Source organism: Parambassis ranga, chromosome 21 (assembly GCF_900634625.1).
Source record: "Parambassis ranga chromosome 21, fParRan2.1, whole genome shotgun sequence".
NCBI lineage: Eukaryota > Metazoa > Chordata > Actinopteri > Ambassidae > Parambassis > Parambassis ranga.
The window spans coordinates 13,267,091-13,285,241 of NC_041041.1; the positions used below are offsets into that span (position 1 = coordinate 13,267,091).

The window sequence follows — 18,151 nt, forward strand, 5'->3', positions numbered from 1 at the left end:
GGTGCATCTGAGAAGATTAACTACATTTAAAGTTCACTTACTGGCTGTTTTGCGTCTCTTGGTCTTCTTCATATCGTGGGGCGCTTTAGTTATTGTTCACTGTCGCAAAATCATCCCCACTTTTATGCATTGCTGTGCAGTCTGCGCCTTTCTTACGCGCGATGACCCCCCTAGAATCTTCACCCTTAACGTCACCACGTTTGAAGGAAGTTGAGCCAATCGTATTGTTCGTTGTTGAGAGGTGGCCAAATTTCTCGGAGATTCTCTCGTCAACATGGTGAGCCCAGCTTTTCAAAAGAATAGTTTATTTACAATGACATAGACACCCAAAAAACGTTCCAATGTTTACCAGTGAATATTGTGAGCTTGGTTATAAGCCGTTATAGTCCATCTATTGTGCAATAACAGTGCTGCATGTATATACTACGGGTTAGCATCTCGTGTTAGCAGTTGGCTAACATAGCGGCATACCTACCCTCATGGTGTGGACTATGTCGTGCAACTGATGCGCTTTCTACGAAATAAATTTGGCGCTTTTGACTTGATAAAGTGTAACATCATTAAGTGTGTATAATATAATCCATATACTGAAGCTTAAGACTGGGAAATGAGTATTTAGTATTATCTAGTAGTTAGCACTTAGACTCGTTAAACTATTCCCTCCCAGTGTTTAGACAGATCCTGTGTTCATTCATCATGATCAGTAGCAAGTACCTAGCAAGTTAGCATTGTTCAGAGTCAAAGGTAAGGCTAATAATTTCCGCGTATCTTATCAATAAGAAATGAAGTTGGGTAAAATGAACAAGTGAGATTAGCTCGCCGCCGCAGTACAGTTTGTGTTGTAAACATAAAATCATCATTAGGTTATTTTTTTCTGTAATGTGAAATGCATTCGCGCTATCTTCAACTACATATTAAATCCCATAGACAGGAAGAAATTAAGTTTACAGATTTGCTTGGAAGAGAATGAGGCAGAACAGCCTGACGCATACACACAAGGGTACGATTGGAACGTCACCTACTATTACTCTGTGGTGATACAACAGTGTACACTTTAGAAGTTTAAACTATATACTAATAAAATGCATGCAGGTGGTTCCTTGAAGGCTTAGGGTTTGTACACGTTTACATATTGTGATGTCTGCCCTATGTCTGTGATGTCGAGTTGCTTTTGATTTGCTTTACGTTTCATTTTCAATCAGAAAGCATATCTCTATAAAATGTATTACTATGCCCATCCAACAGTGAGATTTAGTTCGAACGTTTTAATAAAAAACATATTGTGCTCTTATCTGGAGTATCAACTTAAATACTATAGAGATTTTATCTAGGAGAAGCTGTAATGTTAGCCTTCTTCAATAAAGCATACCGTTAACTACCATACAATGACACCACTGGCTGTCCACTAACTGTGTGTGGTGTTTCTTATTCATGACAGTCTTCATCGGAGGCTAATAATGGCCCGAGCCAAGCTCCACCTTATCCGGGTGTACCGCCCTCAGCGATACCTCCCCCATTTGTAAGTCAGTGACAGAGATGTATGACAGTTAGCCTTTAACTAGCCATCACAAAGGGCTCAAGTACAAGTGGTCCAATTTTAAATGTGGTTATCACAGCTTTTATTAAATAAATAAATAAATAAAACTCTGTCTTTTACGTTTCATTCTTTGACTAGATGGGACCACCAGGAATTCCGCCTCACTTCCCTCCTATTGGAATGCCTCCAATGGCACAGCGACCTCCCAGCATGACACCTATGCCACCTGGTATAATGCCCCCTGGCATAATGCCACCAATGGGTGCCCCACCGATGGGACAGGTGAGCCTTGTGAGAAGTTAATTGGTTTGGCTCTTTATTCCTTTGATGTAGGTAACGTTTAAGTGGACTTTAACTTGAAAATGATGATTGGGAAGTTGCCGCTGTAAATGGTGGGAAAGGATAAGCATTTTTAAAAGAGTACTTGGCAGATGATTGGCTGATCTGTTTATCATCAACGGTGATAAGCTAATTTCATCCACTTATGTTAACAATCACAAAAGAGGGAACACAACAAACCACAGAAGATCTCTGAAAATCAGTATATTAACAATTAGCAGTTGTCATGCTTGTAGATGACTGCCTTTGTAAACAAAGTGTGGACAAAAAGGAAAAATGTAGCTTCTTACAGTCCTTACAACAGACAGTTGTGATCTAAAACGCACCTGTAGAAGTCACTCTTCCTCACATGATGCGGATTTTACAACCACCAGTTCTGCACCATAAGCACATAGGGTTTTATTTGAGCTGCTCTGCTTATTTGCTTTGACGGTAATAATAAAACAAGTGACTGGTTATAACCAGATCTCAATTTGCCGCTCCAGTTAAAGATAACGAAATAAACTGTGGAATATCAGTATGCATATTTTTTCTACTTAAATCTGTGATAGACATGTTAAGAAAAATGAGGTAAAATCCACTTGATTTAGGCACACAGTGTTAAATGAGTAGGGTAATATGCAGCCCAGACTACTTCTGACTGGTCTGAGTTATCTGATCAAAGTGCAGTCTTTATGCATCTTGAGAGCATTGACTCAACTAAAAAGGAGCATGTTTGAATGTGGTTAAATGAATACATCTAATGTTGTCACATTTTCTTTATCTTGCACTTATTTATTTAATAGGTAAAAATGGGTCACATTTAGTAAGCATATGCGATCCTGTCGTGCACAAGTAAGTGTCATTTCGGGGATGGGCGTTTGATCAAGGTGTTGAGGAAATGTAGTCTGGTGTGTTGCTGATACACAGACATCACAAGTCGTGGCATCACACGATTAAATAAGCACAGCAGACTCGGCTTCAGTCTCACCTTCTCCCCCCAGTTGCAGGCAGCTTCATCACATGCACCAACACCCTGTCTCACACTGTGTCTTAATACTTCTTCCTGCACTAGGTAGTATGGAAATGCCAGATGCATATTTCATGATGCTTCTTTTATTAGATGCCGGGCATGATGCCGCCTATGATACCAGGGATGATGATGCCCCCTCGCATGCCAGCTGCGGCTGTACAACCAACGGGACCGGTAACTCTCTTCACTTCTTTTTCATCAGTGTTCTTCTTCACACTTCTTAAAAATACACTGCAAACTGTGAAATTCTAAATAAAGCATCTGCACAGCCAAGAAGCACTTCTATCCGTTTTAAATTTGATGTCATTCTGTTAAAAGTGGTATTTTCATCCACACATTGAAGTGAAACCATTGTAAAATTGAATACAATTTCACGGTAAAATTGAAATAAAACACTACTACTGTCATAGTATTGGCACGGCTGTGAATGCCTGTAAATGAAACACCTGAGCCCCTCATTGTTGAAGTTCTGTAAATGTTTCTTCTTAACTAGGTGATTAGCAAGTTGTGTAAATCAGTAGACAAATACACTGCAGCTAATGTGACAACATCCAGATGGGTTTAGAGATCATAAGACACACTTGAGCAAGAATTTTATGCATCCTGACAGTGTGGAGTTATGTACTAATTAAGAATGCTTTGCCAGTCACTGTCTTTTGCATAATGACTCTTTATCAGCACTCTATAGCAGAGATGTGCTGCTGATGCAATTGTCTGATTTCCTGGGAAATAAGCCACTAATAAAATTGTCTTTTCCACAGCCTGGTGTTGATTCTACAGGTAAGAGCTTTAATCTGTCACAATATGATACATTTTCGTGCATATTTTATGTTCATTAAACAATGATTTGTTTTAATTTTCACAGCTGCTCCACCTGGAACATCTGTAAGTTTTGATTTCTGTTTTATCCTTCTGTCCTCTCTGTTACTCTCTGTCAAACCTTCATGTGTTACCTTCTCCCTGCAGAGTACCACAAATGGATCCCCACAGGAAGAACAACCAAAAAAGGTTTGTGTACATTAAACTTGAAAAGACTAGAAGGTGTGACTGTACTGAATGTAACTGCAATTTCTTCTAAAATAGAACCCAAGTTAAGTTGGTTAACAGTGAAACGGTTAGTTTTATCCTTTGTTCTTGTCTGCCTTAGAAATCCCTGTGGACAGAACACAAATCATTGGATGGGAAGACCTATTATTACAATACAGAGACCAAACAATCCACATGGGAGAAACCGGATGATCTCAAATCTCCTGCTGAGGTACAAACCTACTGCTTGCATAACATTTTTAACATCTGATTGTCTGCAAGTAACCATTTATGTTGCTTAAATTTATTTTTATTACTTGGTATTTAGCAAAGAGTGTCTCTAGCTATAGTTTGGCCAAAGTTGATTAGTTCTAAAATGATTCAGTGTATGAATTCTTATCCACTGCAGTATATTAAACTGATATCCTCTCCCATTATTTTTTTCATAATTTTGTTTTTAGCAAATGCTGTCTAAATGCCCTTGGAAGGAGTACAAATCAGACACAGGGAAGCCGTATTACTACAACTCTCAGACAAAGGAGTCTAGATGGACCAAACCCAAAGAGCTGGAGGATTTGGAAGGTACAGAGCTTCTTTCTGATGATGTCAAGCCTGAATACTGAGCCTGCTGAAGTTTGTGTGAGCCTTTAACAGAATGGTGAATGGCAGGCTGCCGGCTTATTCAAAGAATGACCCCATGCATTAGGGTGGTTGGGTGTCATTAACGTACAAACACCTGAACCACAACTCTAGGAACACATAGTGTCTCCTTAGCACACTAATCTCTGATTATCTCTGCAGTATGCTTTGAAATGAAAGCAAGACCCCTAACAGTTTTCTCTGTTTTGTCTACTGCAGCTATGATCAAAGCAGAGGAAAATGGGTAAGAGCTTCCTAGTTACCTTCTGTTACTCTTCACAGCTCCACTATGTATTGTTTATTATTTTTCCTTGTATCAAATTGCAGGGATTTATTGTAATTGTCTGATTACAGAACGGCAGAGACAGTGGCCCCTGGAAACACTGCAGCTCCTACAGTGCAGGCAGATAATGTTGCCACTATGGCGACCGTAATGGAGGTGGAAACTGCAGCAGCAGTCTCAGAGGAACATGTGTCTCAAGCGACTGTGCATCACACAGCTGAGGTCAAGACCGTAGATGCACCTGTGACTTCCTCTGAGAGCTCCACCGCCACTGAGAGCACAGCCAGGTAAACACTTATCAGCCCTATTTTAACAGAGCAAATGCAGCAGCAATCAGAAGTCACATACGTTGCGTGGGCAGAGGAGTGCATGGTGCATAGGGCTAACTGAACATGGACTATTAGCCATTCACATCATTGGTCTATCTGAAACAGCTGTTCCAATTACAGTCATGCATGGCGACAGCTCAACAAATGGAAAGAGGAAATTGTATTGTCATCTGAATGGGGCAGAGCAGTGGAGAGTGACCACATAGCATGTACAATCATTATGGAAATACATCACATTCATCAATTGTAGTAACACAGGATTTGTCCAAGACATTGCAGTGTTGTCATGTCATCTCACATCATAAAAGATGAATCAGCAGCATTTGCATCATAATCAGCTTCAAGAATAAAACATGAAATCCTTTTTCTCCTAAGAGGAGGGTTTCATTGTTGCTGCGACTGATTGGTAAACTTATACATAAACCCCAGAATAACAACATGCATAATGCTGTAGGAGCCTGTATTTTCATGCTAGTAAACACAGTGAACACTTATGTTTAATAGGAATGCACTCTGCCGCAACACCACTCAAATCCGAGGTTGCTGATTCATCACAGTTTGTCCTGCTGCCTTTTGAGGGCCAAAGGGATTTAATGAAGAGATGGAGAAGCCTTTCATTCATTTTCAAGCTGCTGTTGTACAGAAGATACTGTAACAATCAATTATAGTACTTATTTTTTCTTTATTTTTTGCCAGTTTTTAATGATTGTACAGTTTGTGAAATAATGATCTAAAATGAGATATATTAGAGATATTTTTAGAAAAACAGTCCTGTTTATATGGAAACAAGACTGTCTCCAGTATAATATACGTTCAAAGCCCACTTTAAACATGTATTTGTGAATACTTCTAAAAGCACATTGATGTCTAAAAATCCTTCAGACAAATACAGACAAGTCAATCCAATAATGAGTAATCTTCCTTTTCCCTCAGCGTTGAAGTCACAAAAGAAGAACGGCCAGAAATTCAGAAGAAGACTTACAAATGGAACACAAAAGAGGAAGCCAAGCAGGCGTTTAAAGAGCTCCTGAAGGAGAAGGTGAGTCTGGCTCTCAGACACATATACTTGAATCAGAGGCTTCATGCAGCGAAGAAAGAGGCTGAACTGTTTCTGTAGGTCAGTTCTTAATGGTCATAGTACTTTACATTTAACAGGTCAAATGCAAAAAACGTATGTGCTTGTTTAAGCATGCATGCCTAGACATGCATTAGTACCCATTAATATGCTTTTAGCTTTGACCAGCTCCTATTGTGAAAGAGTATGTGGCCTCAGTATTCAGTTAGGTCACATGATTTTAAAGGACCTAATTTTTCTCAGCCCATTGCATTGACTATGACTGTGGGACATCACTTAGGGCAGAACTCAGTTTGTTGTGTCAGATATATCAGCACTTTTTGTGACAAATAACTGTGGTACTAAGGTGTCCACTGCTGTTCATAAAGCGCTTGTTGGCCTTAGTTTAATAAAACATTTTTCTCCTGTATGATTGACTTGATCAAATCAGAATGATCTTTGAGTCAAATGTTACACGAGTTGCAAGCTAGATTTTTATCTTTGTATTACAGGAGGTAAGAGTTTGTCTTAAAAAGCTGACTCGTACAAACATTTGTACCACAGTGCCACTGTCTGCGAAGTTACCGGTACCCTCAAATTTTCAAAAGACTTTTTTGGAGTGGTGTTTATTGACTGCTCACTGGCTGTTGAGTCGTCATGGCAATCCTGATCTGAGAAATCAAATCTGTTTTTAATGATACCTCAGTCTCTTCATGTCTTTTTCTATCTGATCTGGATCTAATCCCCTTCCCTCCCCTTGAGCCCTTGGGAGTTCTGTTGAGCTTCACCTCCTGTTGCTGTGGACACGTTGTGTGTTTGGGTGCACAGCGGTGTACAGCACCACCCACCTTGAATGCAGCTATATTTAGGCGTTTTTTAATTTTGTGCACAAAGCTCTCCTCTGAGATTGCTTGCCATTTCATGCAGGATCTTAATGGCTCTGTCTTTATGATTAGCTTTATTGGATCACAGGCACGGGGCTGGCTGGGATTAAGACAGTGAGAGAAAACGGCATGCCTCAGTGAGTTAAAATAACTGTGACAACTGACAAGACAGGCACGCGGAGGATTCAGTTTATAATGGATGAAGGAGTTACTCCCAGGGAGAGACAAGTGGCAGAAAGGGCGCTTACATAAGTCCTCAGTGGCACTTCCTGAATTATTGCCACTCCACACCTCTTAACCCAGCATCTATTAGAAATTAAGAAAATGTGTTGAACCAATGCATCGTAGCTTATTATCCCACCTTCTGTTTTATGTGACAATAAAACAATTTATTTTTATTGGTTGAATCTGTTAAGAAATTACTTTAAAATCAACATTCATTTCTTTTTTATTTTAGGGTGTGTCCTCAAACTCGTCTTGGGAACAGGCCATGAAAATGATCATCAATGATCCTCGCTACAGGTAAAATATTTTTCAAGGATTGGTTTGTCCTGTTTACTGCACAACAGTAGTCGAGAACTTTCACCTAGTCTGACCCCTAATTTCTTCCCTTTTCTTATCACAACAGTGCTCTTCCCAAACTCAGTGAGAAGAAGCAGGCATTCAATGCCTACAAAGTCCAAACAGAGAAGGAAGAAAAGGAGGAGGCTAGAATTAAATACAAGGAGTCCAAAGAGACTTTTCAGAGATTCCTGGAGAACCACGAGAAGATGACATCTACTACCAGATACAAGTAAGTGCATGAGTGACGTTGCAATAATCTGCTCTATTGATATTGGTTCTCTGAAGTGTCGATATGATTATGCAGATTGGTTCAATAAGAGGTCATCTGTGGCTTTTGCACACCATCGTGCAGTTACAGCACCGTTGGCTTCCACTTAAACTCCTTTGACTTTGTGTCACTCTTAATTTGTTTTGACCATGCCAAAATATTGCTGGGTCACATGAAAGGAAATTCAACATTTAGATGATAAAGTTCAAATAAATGTTTTGGGTTAAGTTCCATATGAAATCTTTTGGTTTACTTTGCATATTTTGTCTTTTCTCCTCTTTTCAATGTTCAAACATTCAATTTCCAAATTATATAATTGCAACAAAAACCACAATAAAAAAGATTTGATTAAATGTAAATATGCTTTACTTTTAAACAGAGAGGTTGCCGTTATGCACACTAAAATATGCTGCAAACACTTAAAATATGCCTGCTTTGGTACTTGATGCTGCATGTGACGTCCAGTTCAGCAGCAATCTTTGGCTGGGCATTTGGGTGAAGGTCATTAAGATGGACAGAGGGGACAGACGATCGACTGGTGACCTTGACAACCAGCCAGTTTCAGAGTTCTGCTGGCACTGGTGTTGTAATCTGGGGTGACACACAACAGGCAGTTGGAAAGTGATTGCAAGGCTGTCTATTGGTGCATGTCAGTAAATGCAGTTAGTCACAGCGGCTTGCTCTTGCTCAGCATCAAGGCTATAACATAAGTAACCTTCTTTTTATCTTGAGCTTTAATTCTACACAACTGCGCATGTGGTGGCTTGGACAAAGCAGTGCAAGTGAAATACTGCCCTCATGTGGGTTATGTTAAAATATTAACTGTGTGTGTCTGTGTTTGCAAACCAGGAAAGCGGAACAGATGTTTGCTGAACTGGAAGTGTGGAGTTGTGTTCCTGAGAGAGACAGATTGGAGATCTATGAAGATGTTTTGTTCTACCTGGCTAAAAAGGAGAAGGTAAGGCGTCGTTTCACATTATATCAACAAACTTCAGTCAACATATATGCCTCAGTCTACACTGATGAATCTTTCAGTGTCTGTCATTTAACTTTGCTACAATTTACATTAATCATCTACACAGGAGCAAGCCAAGCAGCTGAGAAAGAGAAACTGGGAGGCTTTGAAGAACATTCTAGACAACATGGCCAACGTCACATACCGCACCACCTGGTCTGAGGCCCAGCAGTACCTGCTAGACAACCCTACCTTTGCAGAGGATGAGGAACTGCAAAGTATGAGAATTCATTTCAGTTCAATCTTACATGAGAAGAGCTTCGCTTGTTTGTATGAGAATGTGTGTAAATGTTATTTGTTGATCTGCTCACAGATATGGACAAAGAGGATGCTCTCATTTGTTTTGAGGAGCACATTCGGGCTTTGGAGAAGGAGGAGGAGGAAGACAAACAGAAGACTCTTCTCAGGGAAAGAAGACGACAACGCAAGAACAGAGAGGCCTTCCAGGTGAGATGAAAAGTCCTGCATAGTAGTTGAGACAGTATGTGTAAATAGTAGTAGTGATCAACTGACTGACTTCACAAAAAGCATTTTGTATTGATACATTAGTGGGATGTCAGTGTCTGTCCTGAATTATTAATGTTCTGTTTTCTTAGAAATTTCTGGACGAGCTCCATGACCACGGCCAGCTTCACTCCATGTCTGCCTGGATGGAGATGTACCCGACTCTGAGCTCAGACATCCGCTTTGCCAACATGCTGGGCCAGCCGGGTAGGACAGCGAGCTGCTGCACACATGGCTACACACGTCTGCATGAGCTGCATGTGCTGAAGCACGTGGACGTGACATGCAGACAACAGCAACTGACATGACACAGAAAGTGTACAGAGCAAATTGCTCTATGAACCGTAGTGGAACTGTGTGAGGTTTTCTTGTACCACATTCATTTTAAATTAGTTTTTTATTTTTTTATACTTGATTCTTGTTCAGATTCACTCACCACTCTTTAAGTCCAAAAACAATCATTTATTTATTTGTCCTTATTGTTTTGTACTCTCTTCATGGTCTGTGTTAAGACTTGTGTACACTTTTATTTTTGATCTAATGGTGTGTTGTTTGGCAGGTTCCACTCCTTTGGACCTGTTCAAATTCTATGTGGAAGACTTGAAAGCCCGCTACCACGATGAAAAAAGGATAATCAAAGATATTCTGAAGGTAGGATTTTTTTCTCTTTAATAAAATGTATCAAAAAGTCCTTAAAGACAACTTTGGTAATTATTTAAATGTACACAGCCTGTTAATCGTTCTGTTCTGCAATTTCTTTCTCAGGACAAAGGATTCCTGGTAGAAGTCAACACCAGCTTTGATGACTTTGGATCGGTTATCAGCTCAGACAAGAGAGCCACCACACTGGATGCAGGAAATATAAAGCTGGCCTTCAACAGTGTAAGATGCCCACTCCACATCTTACTCTGAAAGTCACAATTCATACAGCACAGTGTTCAAAATGTCCAAAATTTCATTATGCTTAAACTTTGACATCATTTAAATGCTTTTTTTAACAACTTGCTTGTACTTCCTGAACTCATTTTGCCTTTTCTGTCTGTGTAGTTACTGGAGAAGGCTGAAGCCAGAGAGAGGGAGCGGGAAAAGGAGGAAGCCAGGAAGATGAAGAGGAAAGAAGCAGCCTTCAAGAACATGTTGAAGCAGGCCACACCCCCGCTGGAGCCAGAGACTACATGGGAGGGAGTATGTTGCTTTTCATACAGACTAATTTGTACTTGTATCCCTCTGGCTGATATTCAGTGGTAATTGTAGTTCTCTTTTACTGTTTCAGGTCAGAGAGAGATTCTTGAAAGAATCTGCCTTTGAAGATGTGACTTTGGAGTCAGAGAGGAAGAGAATATTCAAAGATTTCATGCATGTCTTGGAGGTAAGTGTGCCGTGACGGCAGGAGAGGCATAATTTAAGAGCCTTGTCGATGATGTCTGACATAATATGTGTTGTTTCAGCATGAATGCCAGCATCACCACTCCAAGACAAAGAAGCACTCCAAGAAGTCTAAGAAGCACCACAGGAAACGATCCCGCTCTCGCTCAGTTAGTTGAACTCATCTTGTACCCATCCAAAGAAAAAAAAAACACTTCTTCACCCTGCCGTGCTGATCTCTGATTTATTCCACTTTAATATTTTTGCAGGGCTCAGAGTCTGAGGAGGAGGAGTACCACAAGAAGAAGAAGAGGTCACAGTCCAAATCCCCCTCGGAACGCTCATCAAGTGGAGAATCTGGTCAGTATTTTGCATTTAATTGTTGTATTAAAGAAATCATGTGCTGTTTACATTTATTGACTTTATCTGCCTGAAACCAGAGAGAAGCTATAAAAAATCCAAGAAGCATAAGAAGAAGGGCAAGAAGAGACGTCACAAGTCTGTAAGTATACAGAAAAACCTGGGAGCTGTGGTGTCCTTGCTGTGTATAATCAGAGAGCGCATGTGGTATTGGTATGTGCATTGAATTTCATTATTACAAGCAGGCATCACCAGAGTCTGATGGTGAGAAGAAAGGAAGAGAGCGCGATGGAAAGCGCGAAAAGGACACAGACAAGGATAAAGAGAACGACAAGTCCCGAGGGAAATCTCGATCTGACTCCAAACAGAAGTCTCCTAAAAGGAAAGCGCCTAAAGAGGAGGTCAGTTTTCAGCAAAACAACTTTTTTAAGTTACATTTAAATCCAAAGATTTTCCATATACATGACTAAGTTTTGGTGTTTGTGTTGTGATCAGGGTGGATGGGATACTTCAGGCAGTGAGCTGAGTGAGGGAGAGCTGGAGAAGAGGAGAAGAACTTTACTGGAACAGCTGGATGCTCCTTGATGATTCTTCTGCTGCTCTTTTCTCATATTTGTACACAAACATGCATTCCCCCTCCAAACTCATCTGACTACGTCGCTCTTATCTCCTGAGACGGACTGTGAGATCATTCACTGGTATTTATGGGAATGTGCTACACTGAGCTTACACACGTTATTCGTGACTAATTTGATGTCAGGAAACTGATCAGATGATCAGTCTCTAAATATCAGCTTGTCATTCGGTTAGCTTTATTTTCTTTAGTTGGCTGTAGTTGTAAATGTTTTGCAATGCCAATAATTTTTATATTTCAATTAAAACATTGTAATCTCACACTGACTGTCTTTTGTCTGGAAAAAATCCAGGAATGATAAATATTCCTGATTTAATCTGCTTTGACTGTTTTTAATTGGAGCGCTTGCCTTAAGATACTCAACTGTAATAAAACATTGATTCAATGGTTAATGTGTGTTTTCATAAGCCACATTCAACCGTTGGCTTGCACACATATTGTCATATTGGTATTGTACATTTGAGTTTGGGTTAGTGTCATACGTCTGTGTGTCCTTTCAAAATGTCACCATGTGCTGCCAGATGGAGAAATGACATTTGTGAGGAAAGAGTTTTTCATTAATTGATCAGCCTGTTGCAAGGACAACGAATCTGTGTTCATTCAATATTTACTCATATTGTTCAGTTTTATTAATGGTTAAATGACTCAGTTCATTCAAGTAATCTAGCAGTCCTAATAGTTTGTAGGTGTGTATGCACTGTTTGGCTATAGTGTGCATTACTGTCATTAATGAGAAATCTGTAGAGATCTGAGTTAACTAACTAACTTGCAAATGTTTTTTTTTAAGTCAATTTTTTCGTGACACTTCAAAGGTAGGGTAGGAGATTTCATTCTGATGCACTTTTTGTTAAATTAGTGTAACTTCGATCCGATAGCAACCGATTAGTTCAGCAGTTTGGCATTAAAGCGAAGAATATTAATCAGCTGTGGAAGCTATAAAACGCTAAAAACATCAGCCAATCCTCCGGGTGGACCCTGCGCGGAGTATTGGCTGGTTGTTGTCAGAGGTACGTGCATGATGGCCGAAGTCACAGACCTCAGCTCGTCTTCAGCTAATGCACGCCCATGTGTTTGGGAGGCGTGGCTTCAGGGTGAGCTCCAAGAGACAGACGTGTGTTTACTTTCGAAATCTGGCTGACTCTCACTAAGTTTTTAAAATCTCCAACCCTACCTTTAAATGAACTGAAACAGACTTCAAACTTTTTGCAAGATCATTCAAAGAGCTTAACTGCATGTGCACGTAACGAGCTGCGCAACTTCTCTTTGTCACAGTTCTTCCCCAGTTTTAACAAGTCAAGACAACAAAGGTCAATACAAGTAACCAGTTCTATATTCAATGTAAATAGTTTATTTGATCATATTTGTTGAAAATCTCATATCACCTAATTTTTTAAAAAAGCTTGTTATTTTTGTAATGAGCACAAACTGCCTAAAATACATTTCTGGTGAAAAACAACAAAACATGCCAGTATAATCCAGTTTGAGAACGGGGACGTTGAGAGAAATGAAACTGAACGGCATCACATGCTTCAGTGTTAGAGGGTGTGTCACTAGTTAGCTAATAAGAACTAGTTGTAACAGTGTGGCCATTCTGCTGCCACCTGAACCACAGTGAAACACAAAGATAAAGATAAACACACTACTGTAGACTTCTGGCTGCATTTGGCTTAATTAAATATACAAAAACTATAAGTTAAAATAACATTCAAGTTGTATATCACAAGGCAATGAAACATTTTGTTTAAACAATATGTACAATATTAACCATCTGGTAATGTGAATTAGAAAAAAAAACATGGTTTGTAGCAAAATATCTGTACATGTAGGAAACCTTTGTGTTGCTGTGTACTTAAGTTTTGCGTTGGGTTTTGGTGACACACATTAGATGATCAGTGGTTAAATACTATACATTAAAATTACAGTAAAGTGAGTAAACACAGTAAGCTGTTCACAGGAACACAATGTTAAAGTTTATGTCCAGTTTTGACAATGAGATCATCCAGTAGGTGCAATTTCTATACTTGATAGAAAAAAAATGTTTTTCTTAACAGGCTTCTTTTGTTCCCAAAACCAGATGAATTGCTGCACTGCTGCAAAGAAAATTGAATGAACAGGCAGTTTTTTGTAATGGATTAAAAGCTACAAATTTAGGCTTCAAAAGAATGGAGAAGCCTGCAATAAATACAATTCACATTTGAGTGGTCTTTGATGTCTTTATCTTTCCTTCTTTATCGTATATACTAACTTTAGTACAAATATAGTCTCTTTTCTTCATGCCAGATAATCAGCCCTTTTTCCAGAAGCCTCATGAGATGTGAGAATAAGTGCAGGTCCAGCACATGTCTGTATGGACGAGCACCGGAATGTACCAAGAGATAGTGTCAAACTAGAAGATGTAACAGCTAAAGGGAACACGTCCCATACATTCTACTTTATCTTTCCAATAACATCTTTTTCACGTGGCTCATAAGGCCACTGCATGTCGTAGAGTTAAAGCCAGGTCAAGTTGTATTGCTTGATTGTTATTAAAAATAAACAGAGACCACAAAAAGAAGTTCAGGCACTTGGCTTGTCTAAGGTTTCCAAATCAACCTTTTTAAAACTCGGTCCCACTCATGTCCCAGTCCTTCATAGAGAAACGCTGCTGCTGCTATAGCACAGGCGTGCAATATTCTTATGTAATATATATACATACTCATCTCAACGTTTGCTACAAACTTTCACTTGTCATCCTTCACTCTGCATCAGACTTCCTGTCACTTCCCTCTATTAACTCTCTCCCCACCCTCTCCCCAGCACATGCACTGTTCCCTCATCACATGACTACTTCGCCATTGTTCACTGGCCGCAGGTTCTGATCGTCAAAGCGTCTCCTGACACTCCTCCGCACGGCGTCAGCTCGCCTGTAAGGCTGATTTCTCAAATCTGAAAGGGGGAAAAGGGGACAAAAGAGCCGTCAGTCATCCTGTCAGGGCGTTGTGGGTGTTCAGGAGTGCTGGCAGCCTGTCTTTCAAAGCAGCGTGACGTCTACACACACACACAAAAAAAATCCCTGCACGTTGTCTCTGGGTGTTAGGACTGAGACAGGCCGCAGGGTTTCTACATGTAAGCCTCTGCCAGAAATCTAGTAAATCTTCCGTGCATCTTGTCAAAACTAAGATGCACTTTCTCAGTTAAAAGCAACTACAGCTATGAAGGTGCACTAATGAGGAGTAAACAGGTGATCCAGCAAATGAAAAGAGGTAATAAAGAGATGCTTGCCAGGTTTGGGATACATCCACCACTACAGGGGTGCTACTGGAGGAGTTCCTTACCCTCGAGTAGACATTTGGAAATTTAGTAATATTATTCTTCTTTAAGGCTAGATGAAGAGAAGACAAAATGAAGGTTATAAATGGAGGAAAAAGAGGTGTCATGTCAGCCTAACATGTTCACATTGGCTTTGCTTAAAGAGCGCTGCAACAAAGCAGAGTGGCAGTAGGCTGCATGTTGGAAAGGCATTAAAGGGCACAGAGCTAGAGGATGTTACTGGTTCAACTGGCAGAGGAGGACAACGCAAATGGAGGCTCAAAGCTTTTTTTGTTGTTGTTGTTGTTATAGACCCAGACTGCTTTGCAAAGTGGCTACCAGCAGGACAGGAGGGAAGCCTGTTTCCAACTTAAAAGAACAGAGCAAATATCAACTGAAATGCAACTCCAGGACTGTTATGTTTCACAGCATCACCACCAGAAACCACACAGAGCATGCATGCAGCCAGGGAAACGCTGATCACCACAGAACACACTCCACACACCAACATGCTTCTTGTTAGTAACACTGCTGAAATGTATTTTTCAGTGTACACGTCATGCAGGGTACTAGTGAGTCTGACAGACAGCAGAAGCAAGCAACAGCAATGTAAACTAATCGGGACAGCAGAGGTGCATTGTGGGAGGAAAACAGCAGGGACGAAGCAGCATGCAAGAAGCTGTACGAGTGATGATATGTAATGAAGAACACAAAAAGATTTTTTTTAATCAAAACAGTGACTGAAAAACACAAAAAAGCAAGTTATAATGCCACAGGCACTCACACACCGAAACGTTAGTCATACCTGCACAGTAGATGATGGTTTTTTTATCATCTACACAGTAAGCTTACTGCGCGTTTACACGCTGAGGCCACTAGATGGCAGCAACCAGCCTAACTTCTCATGGGAAGAAGTGTGTAAATGTGAGAGTGGACTGTTCTCTTTGTGACATTATGGTTTGCCTTGGTTGATGAAATAATGATGATAAATATGGGTGTCACACACTTCATGCAGGTGGGCACAGAAAACCGTTAAAACCCCAACACCTTGTCATGCTCAGGAAGGGAGAAAACATGTCAATACACACACACACAAACACACACACACACTCTCAGGCATGTGTGCGTGCCTCCAGAAACCAGCGCACACGCACAGGTCCGACGTGTGACAGCTGATGGTTACAAAAGAGGCATGCAAGAAGAGGAGAGAAGATTTTGTTCCAGCAACCTTTGAGAAGAGAGAGAGTTCTATAAGCTTTAGTAATGGTACTCCTCATTGAGAGCGGGCTCGCAGAAGAACCGAGAGCCACGCTTGGCTGTGCGGGCGGTAAAGGGCACGGTCTTCAGCACTGCATTGAGAACGACAGGGACAACAGCCAGGACAAAAGAAGACAAACACAATATAAGTAAAGCAGACTCCTACAGGGGTTTAGCACTGGTTAGCACTAAAGCAAATACCCAATAAGAACATCAGGATCCAGGGAGAGAGGTCTCTTTATGAGGGAATTCGATCAGTTGATCCTCCACTGAAGGGCCATAAACTTCCTTATGTGTTAACAATGTATTATATTTCCCTTATAATTGCAACATCAGCAAAGGTAAGAGTACAGTCATTAAAATTGCATTTACACCCATCAGCCACAACATCAAAACCACCTCCATAGTACTGAGTTTGATCCCCTCTGACCTGTTCAGCCTGTTCAGCCATAGACTCTGAAGGTGTCTTGGTTCTGGTCTTGTGTGAGGCAGGAACCAGTGACCTCTTTGTCATGTTCATTAAATCATTCCTAATTGTAGCACTGTGACTGCACCTTCTGAGTGAAGCCATCAAGAGAATACCTTCCTTATTTATTTTTTATTTAGATACTGTATTAATGAAGGGCTGTGCATGGTCAAAGTAACATCCATCCCAGCTGAACATTACACAGAGCACCATACCGTCTCTGCTGGGCTGCATTCCTTCTGCACTGTATCTCTTCTTTCTTATCTCCTTGTAGATAAAGGTAGTCTAGGGACAGCAGACTGCAGCCCCATACACATCACTGTGTGTTGTGATACCTTAATATAAGAGCCAGCGTTCAGACACAGCAGCTCCTCCATGGCTCAACTTTGCTCCATAAATGCATCAGTGAAACTTCTGCAGCCTTGACCCTGATGCTGGTTAGCCTTCCTTGGACCACTTCTGGTCACAACTGCATAGAGGGAACGCCCTAGCTTCTCTCTAGCCATTAAAAGAACTGTCTGAGTCCCTGGGCTTCTCACTGTTCTCACTTGCTGCCTATTAAACCTCACCCCTCTACCAATCCCGTTGATGGTTTTAATGCTGTGGCTGATTGTGCTACACTAAACTTCCAACTTGCTGCCCATCAGGAGTTTAAACAAAGCTGAGAGTCATATCCTGGCCCTGTTTACATACAGATAATGTTATGAAGCAAAGACAAAGCAGAGTAAGATAAGCATTGGTCATCAGACACATTTGTGTTGAATGACACTGGATAAGCCGTCAGGTCATGTTTGCACTTGTCAGGTAACCTTTCTGGTTCAAACACCCGACAAAGTCTTTGTGTTAGTCGGTTTAGATTCCCTTTGTTAATGACTGATTCTTATAGCAGGAAGAGGACCTTCATGCAGAGTGCCAAGTATGTCTGTGTGTAAATGTGGGTGCGTGGCCAGATCCAGGTGATGTTACCCGTGATGATGTCCTCAATGGCTCCGTCTTTGCCTTCGTAGACGTGCCGACTGTCTTTCACCTGTTTCCTCCTGAGCTCCTGGATCAGCTCCTGCTGCTGCCGCTTGTTCTTATGAGATGGAGACTGAAGAGTTCACAAACACACAAAAACCAAGACATCACTTCACCACCATATAATCCACACAGACTTTTGACAGCTTCTTCCTAGCTCAAATGTGCTTTTGTTGCACACACCCCTTCATTCTAGCATGTGTGGTGATTGAACCATTTAAGTTGTGTAATCTGAGTTGATGTGATGTGGCTCAGCAGGGTGTCAGATTGCAGGACTAGATATAAGTAGGCCCAGCAGGCAGTCGGTGCT

At 40.8% G+C, this 18,151-nt stretch overlaps 2 protein-coding genes across 8 annotated transcripts in view; one reads left to right on the forward strand and one right to left on the reverse strand.

The window, feature by feature from the left end:
• Window positions 1-220: 220 nt before the first annotated feature.
• Window positions 221-12,205, forward strand: prpf40a (PRP40 pre-mRNA processing factor 40 homolog A). 3 transcript variants are annotated; one of them, XM_028394264.1, is made up of 27 exons: window positions 242-277; window positions 1,439-1,519; window positions 1,676-1,819; window positions 2,979-3,062; window positions 3,650-3,668; window positions 3,754-3,773; window positions 3,855-3,896; window positions 4,036-4,146; window positions 4,376-4,496; window positions 4,773-4,797; window positions 4,908-5,123; window positions 6,099-6,204; window positions 7,561-7,625; window positions 7,732-7,896; window positions 8,785-8,893; window positions 9,018-9,168; window positions 9,264-9,397; window positions 9,547-9,661; window positions 10,014-10,105; window positions 10,220-10,336; window positions 10,502-10,639; window positions 10,728-10,823; window positions 10,903-10,989; window positions 11,089-11,179; window positions 11,260-11,321; window positions 11,422-11,580; window positions 11,675-12,205. In XM_028394264.1, the coding sequence occupies exons 1-27, from the start codon at window positions 275-277 to the stop codon at window positions 11,762-11,764; spliced, it is 2,643 nt and encodes an 880-aa protein (XP_028250065.1). In that variant the 5' UTR covers window positions 242-274; the 3' UTR covers window positions 11,765-12,205. The 3 variants fall into 3 exon arrangements, with proteins under 3 accessions (XP_028250067.1, XP_028250065.1, XP_028250066.1); XM_028394265.1 differs by having other exon boundaries at window positions 11,425-11,580; XM_028394266.1 differs by lacking the exon at window positions 1,439-1,519 and having other exon boundaries at window positions 221-277.
• Window positions 12,206-13,141: 936 nt separating this feature from the next.
• fmnl2a (formin-like 2a) overlaps window positions 13,142-18,151 on the reverse strand; it is a 41,470-nt gene continuing 36,460 nt past the window's right edge. Inside the window, exons 25-27 of one of the 5 annotated variants that reach the window (XM_028393024.1) lie at window positions 17,791-17,914; window positions 15,075-15,174; window positions 14,615-14,738 (exon numbers count right to left, since the gene is read on the reverse strand). In XM_028393024.1, coding sequence (XP_028248825.1) covers window position 14,738; window positions 15,075-15,174; window positions 17,791-17,914 — 225 coding nt within the window. In that variant the 3' untranslated portion in view covers window positions 14,615-14,737. Of the gene's footprint in view, window positions 14,739-15,074; window positions 15,175-16,329; window positions 16,451-17,790; window positions 17,915-18,151 lie in introns of those variants that run through there. The other 4 variants (XM_028393025.1, XM_028393027.1, XM_028393026.1 and 1 more) reach the window with 4 other exon arrangements.

Excerpts from the sequence above, each read along its gene's own strand:
- prpf40a (XM_028394264.1), top strand. Across the intron at positions 5,124-6,098 it reads GCCACTGAGAGCACAGCCAG|CGTTGAAGTCACAAAAGAAG; the intron begins GTAAACACTTAT and ends CTTTTCCCTCAG. Across the intron at positions 10,337-10,501 it reads TAAAGCTGGCCTTCAACAGT|TTACTGGAGAAGGCTGAAGC; the intron begins GTAAGATGCCCA and ends CTGTCTGTGTAG.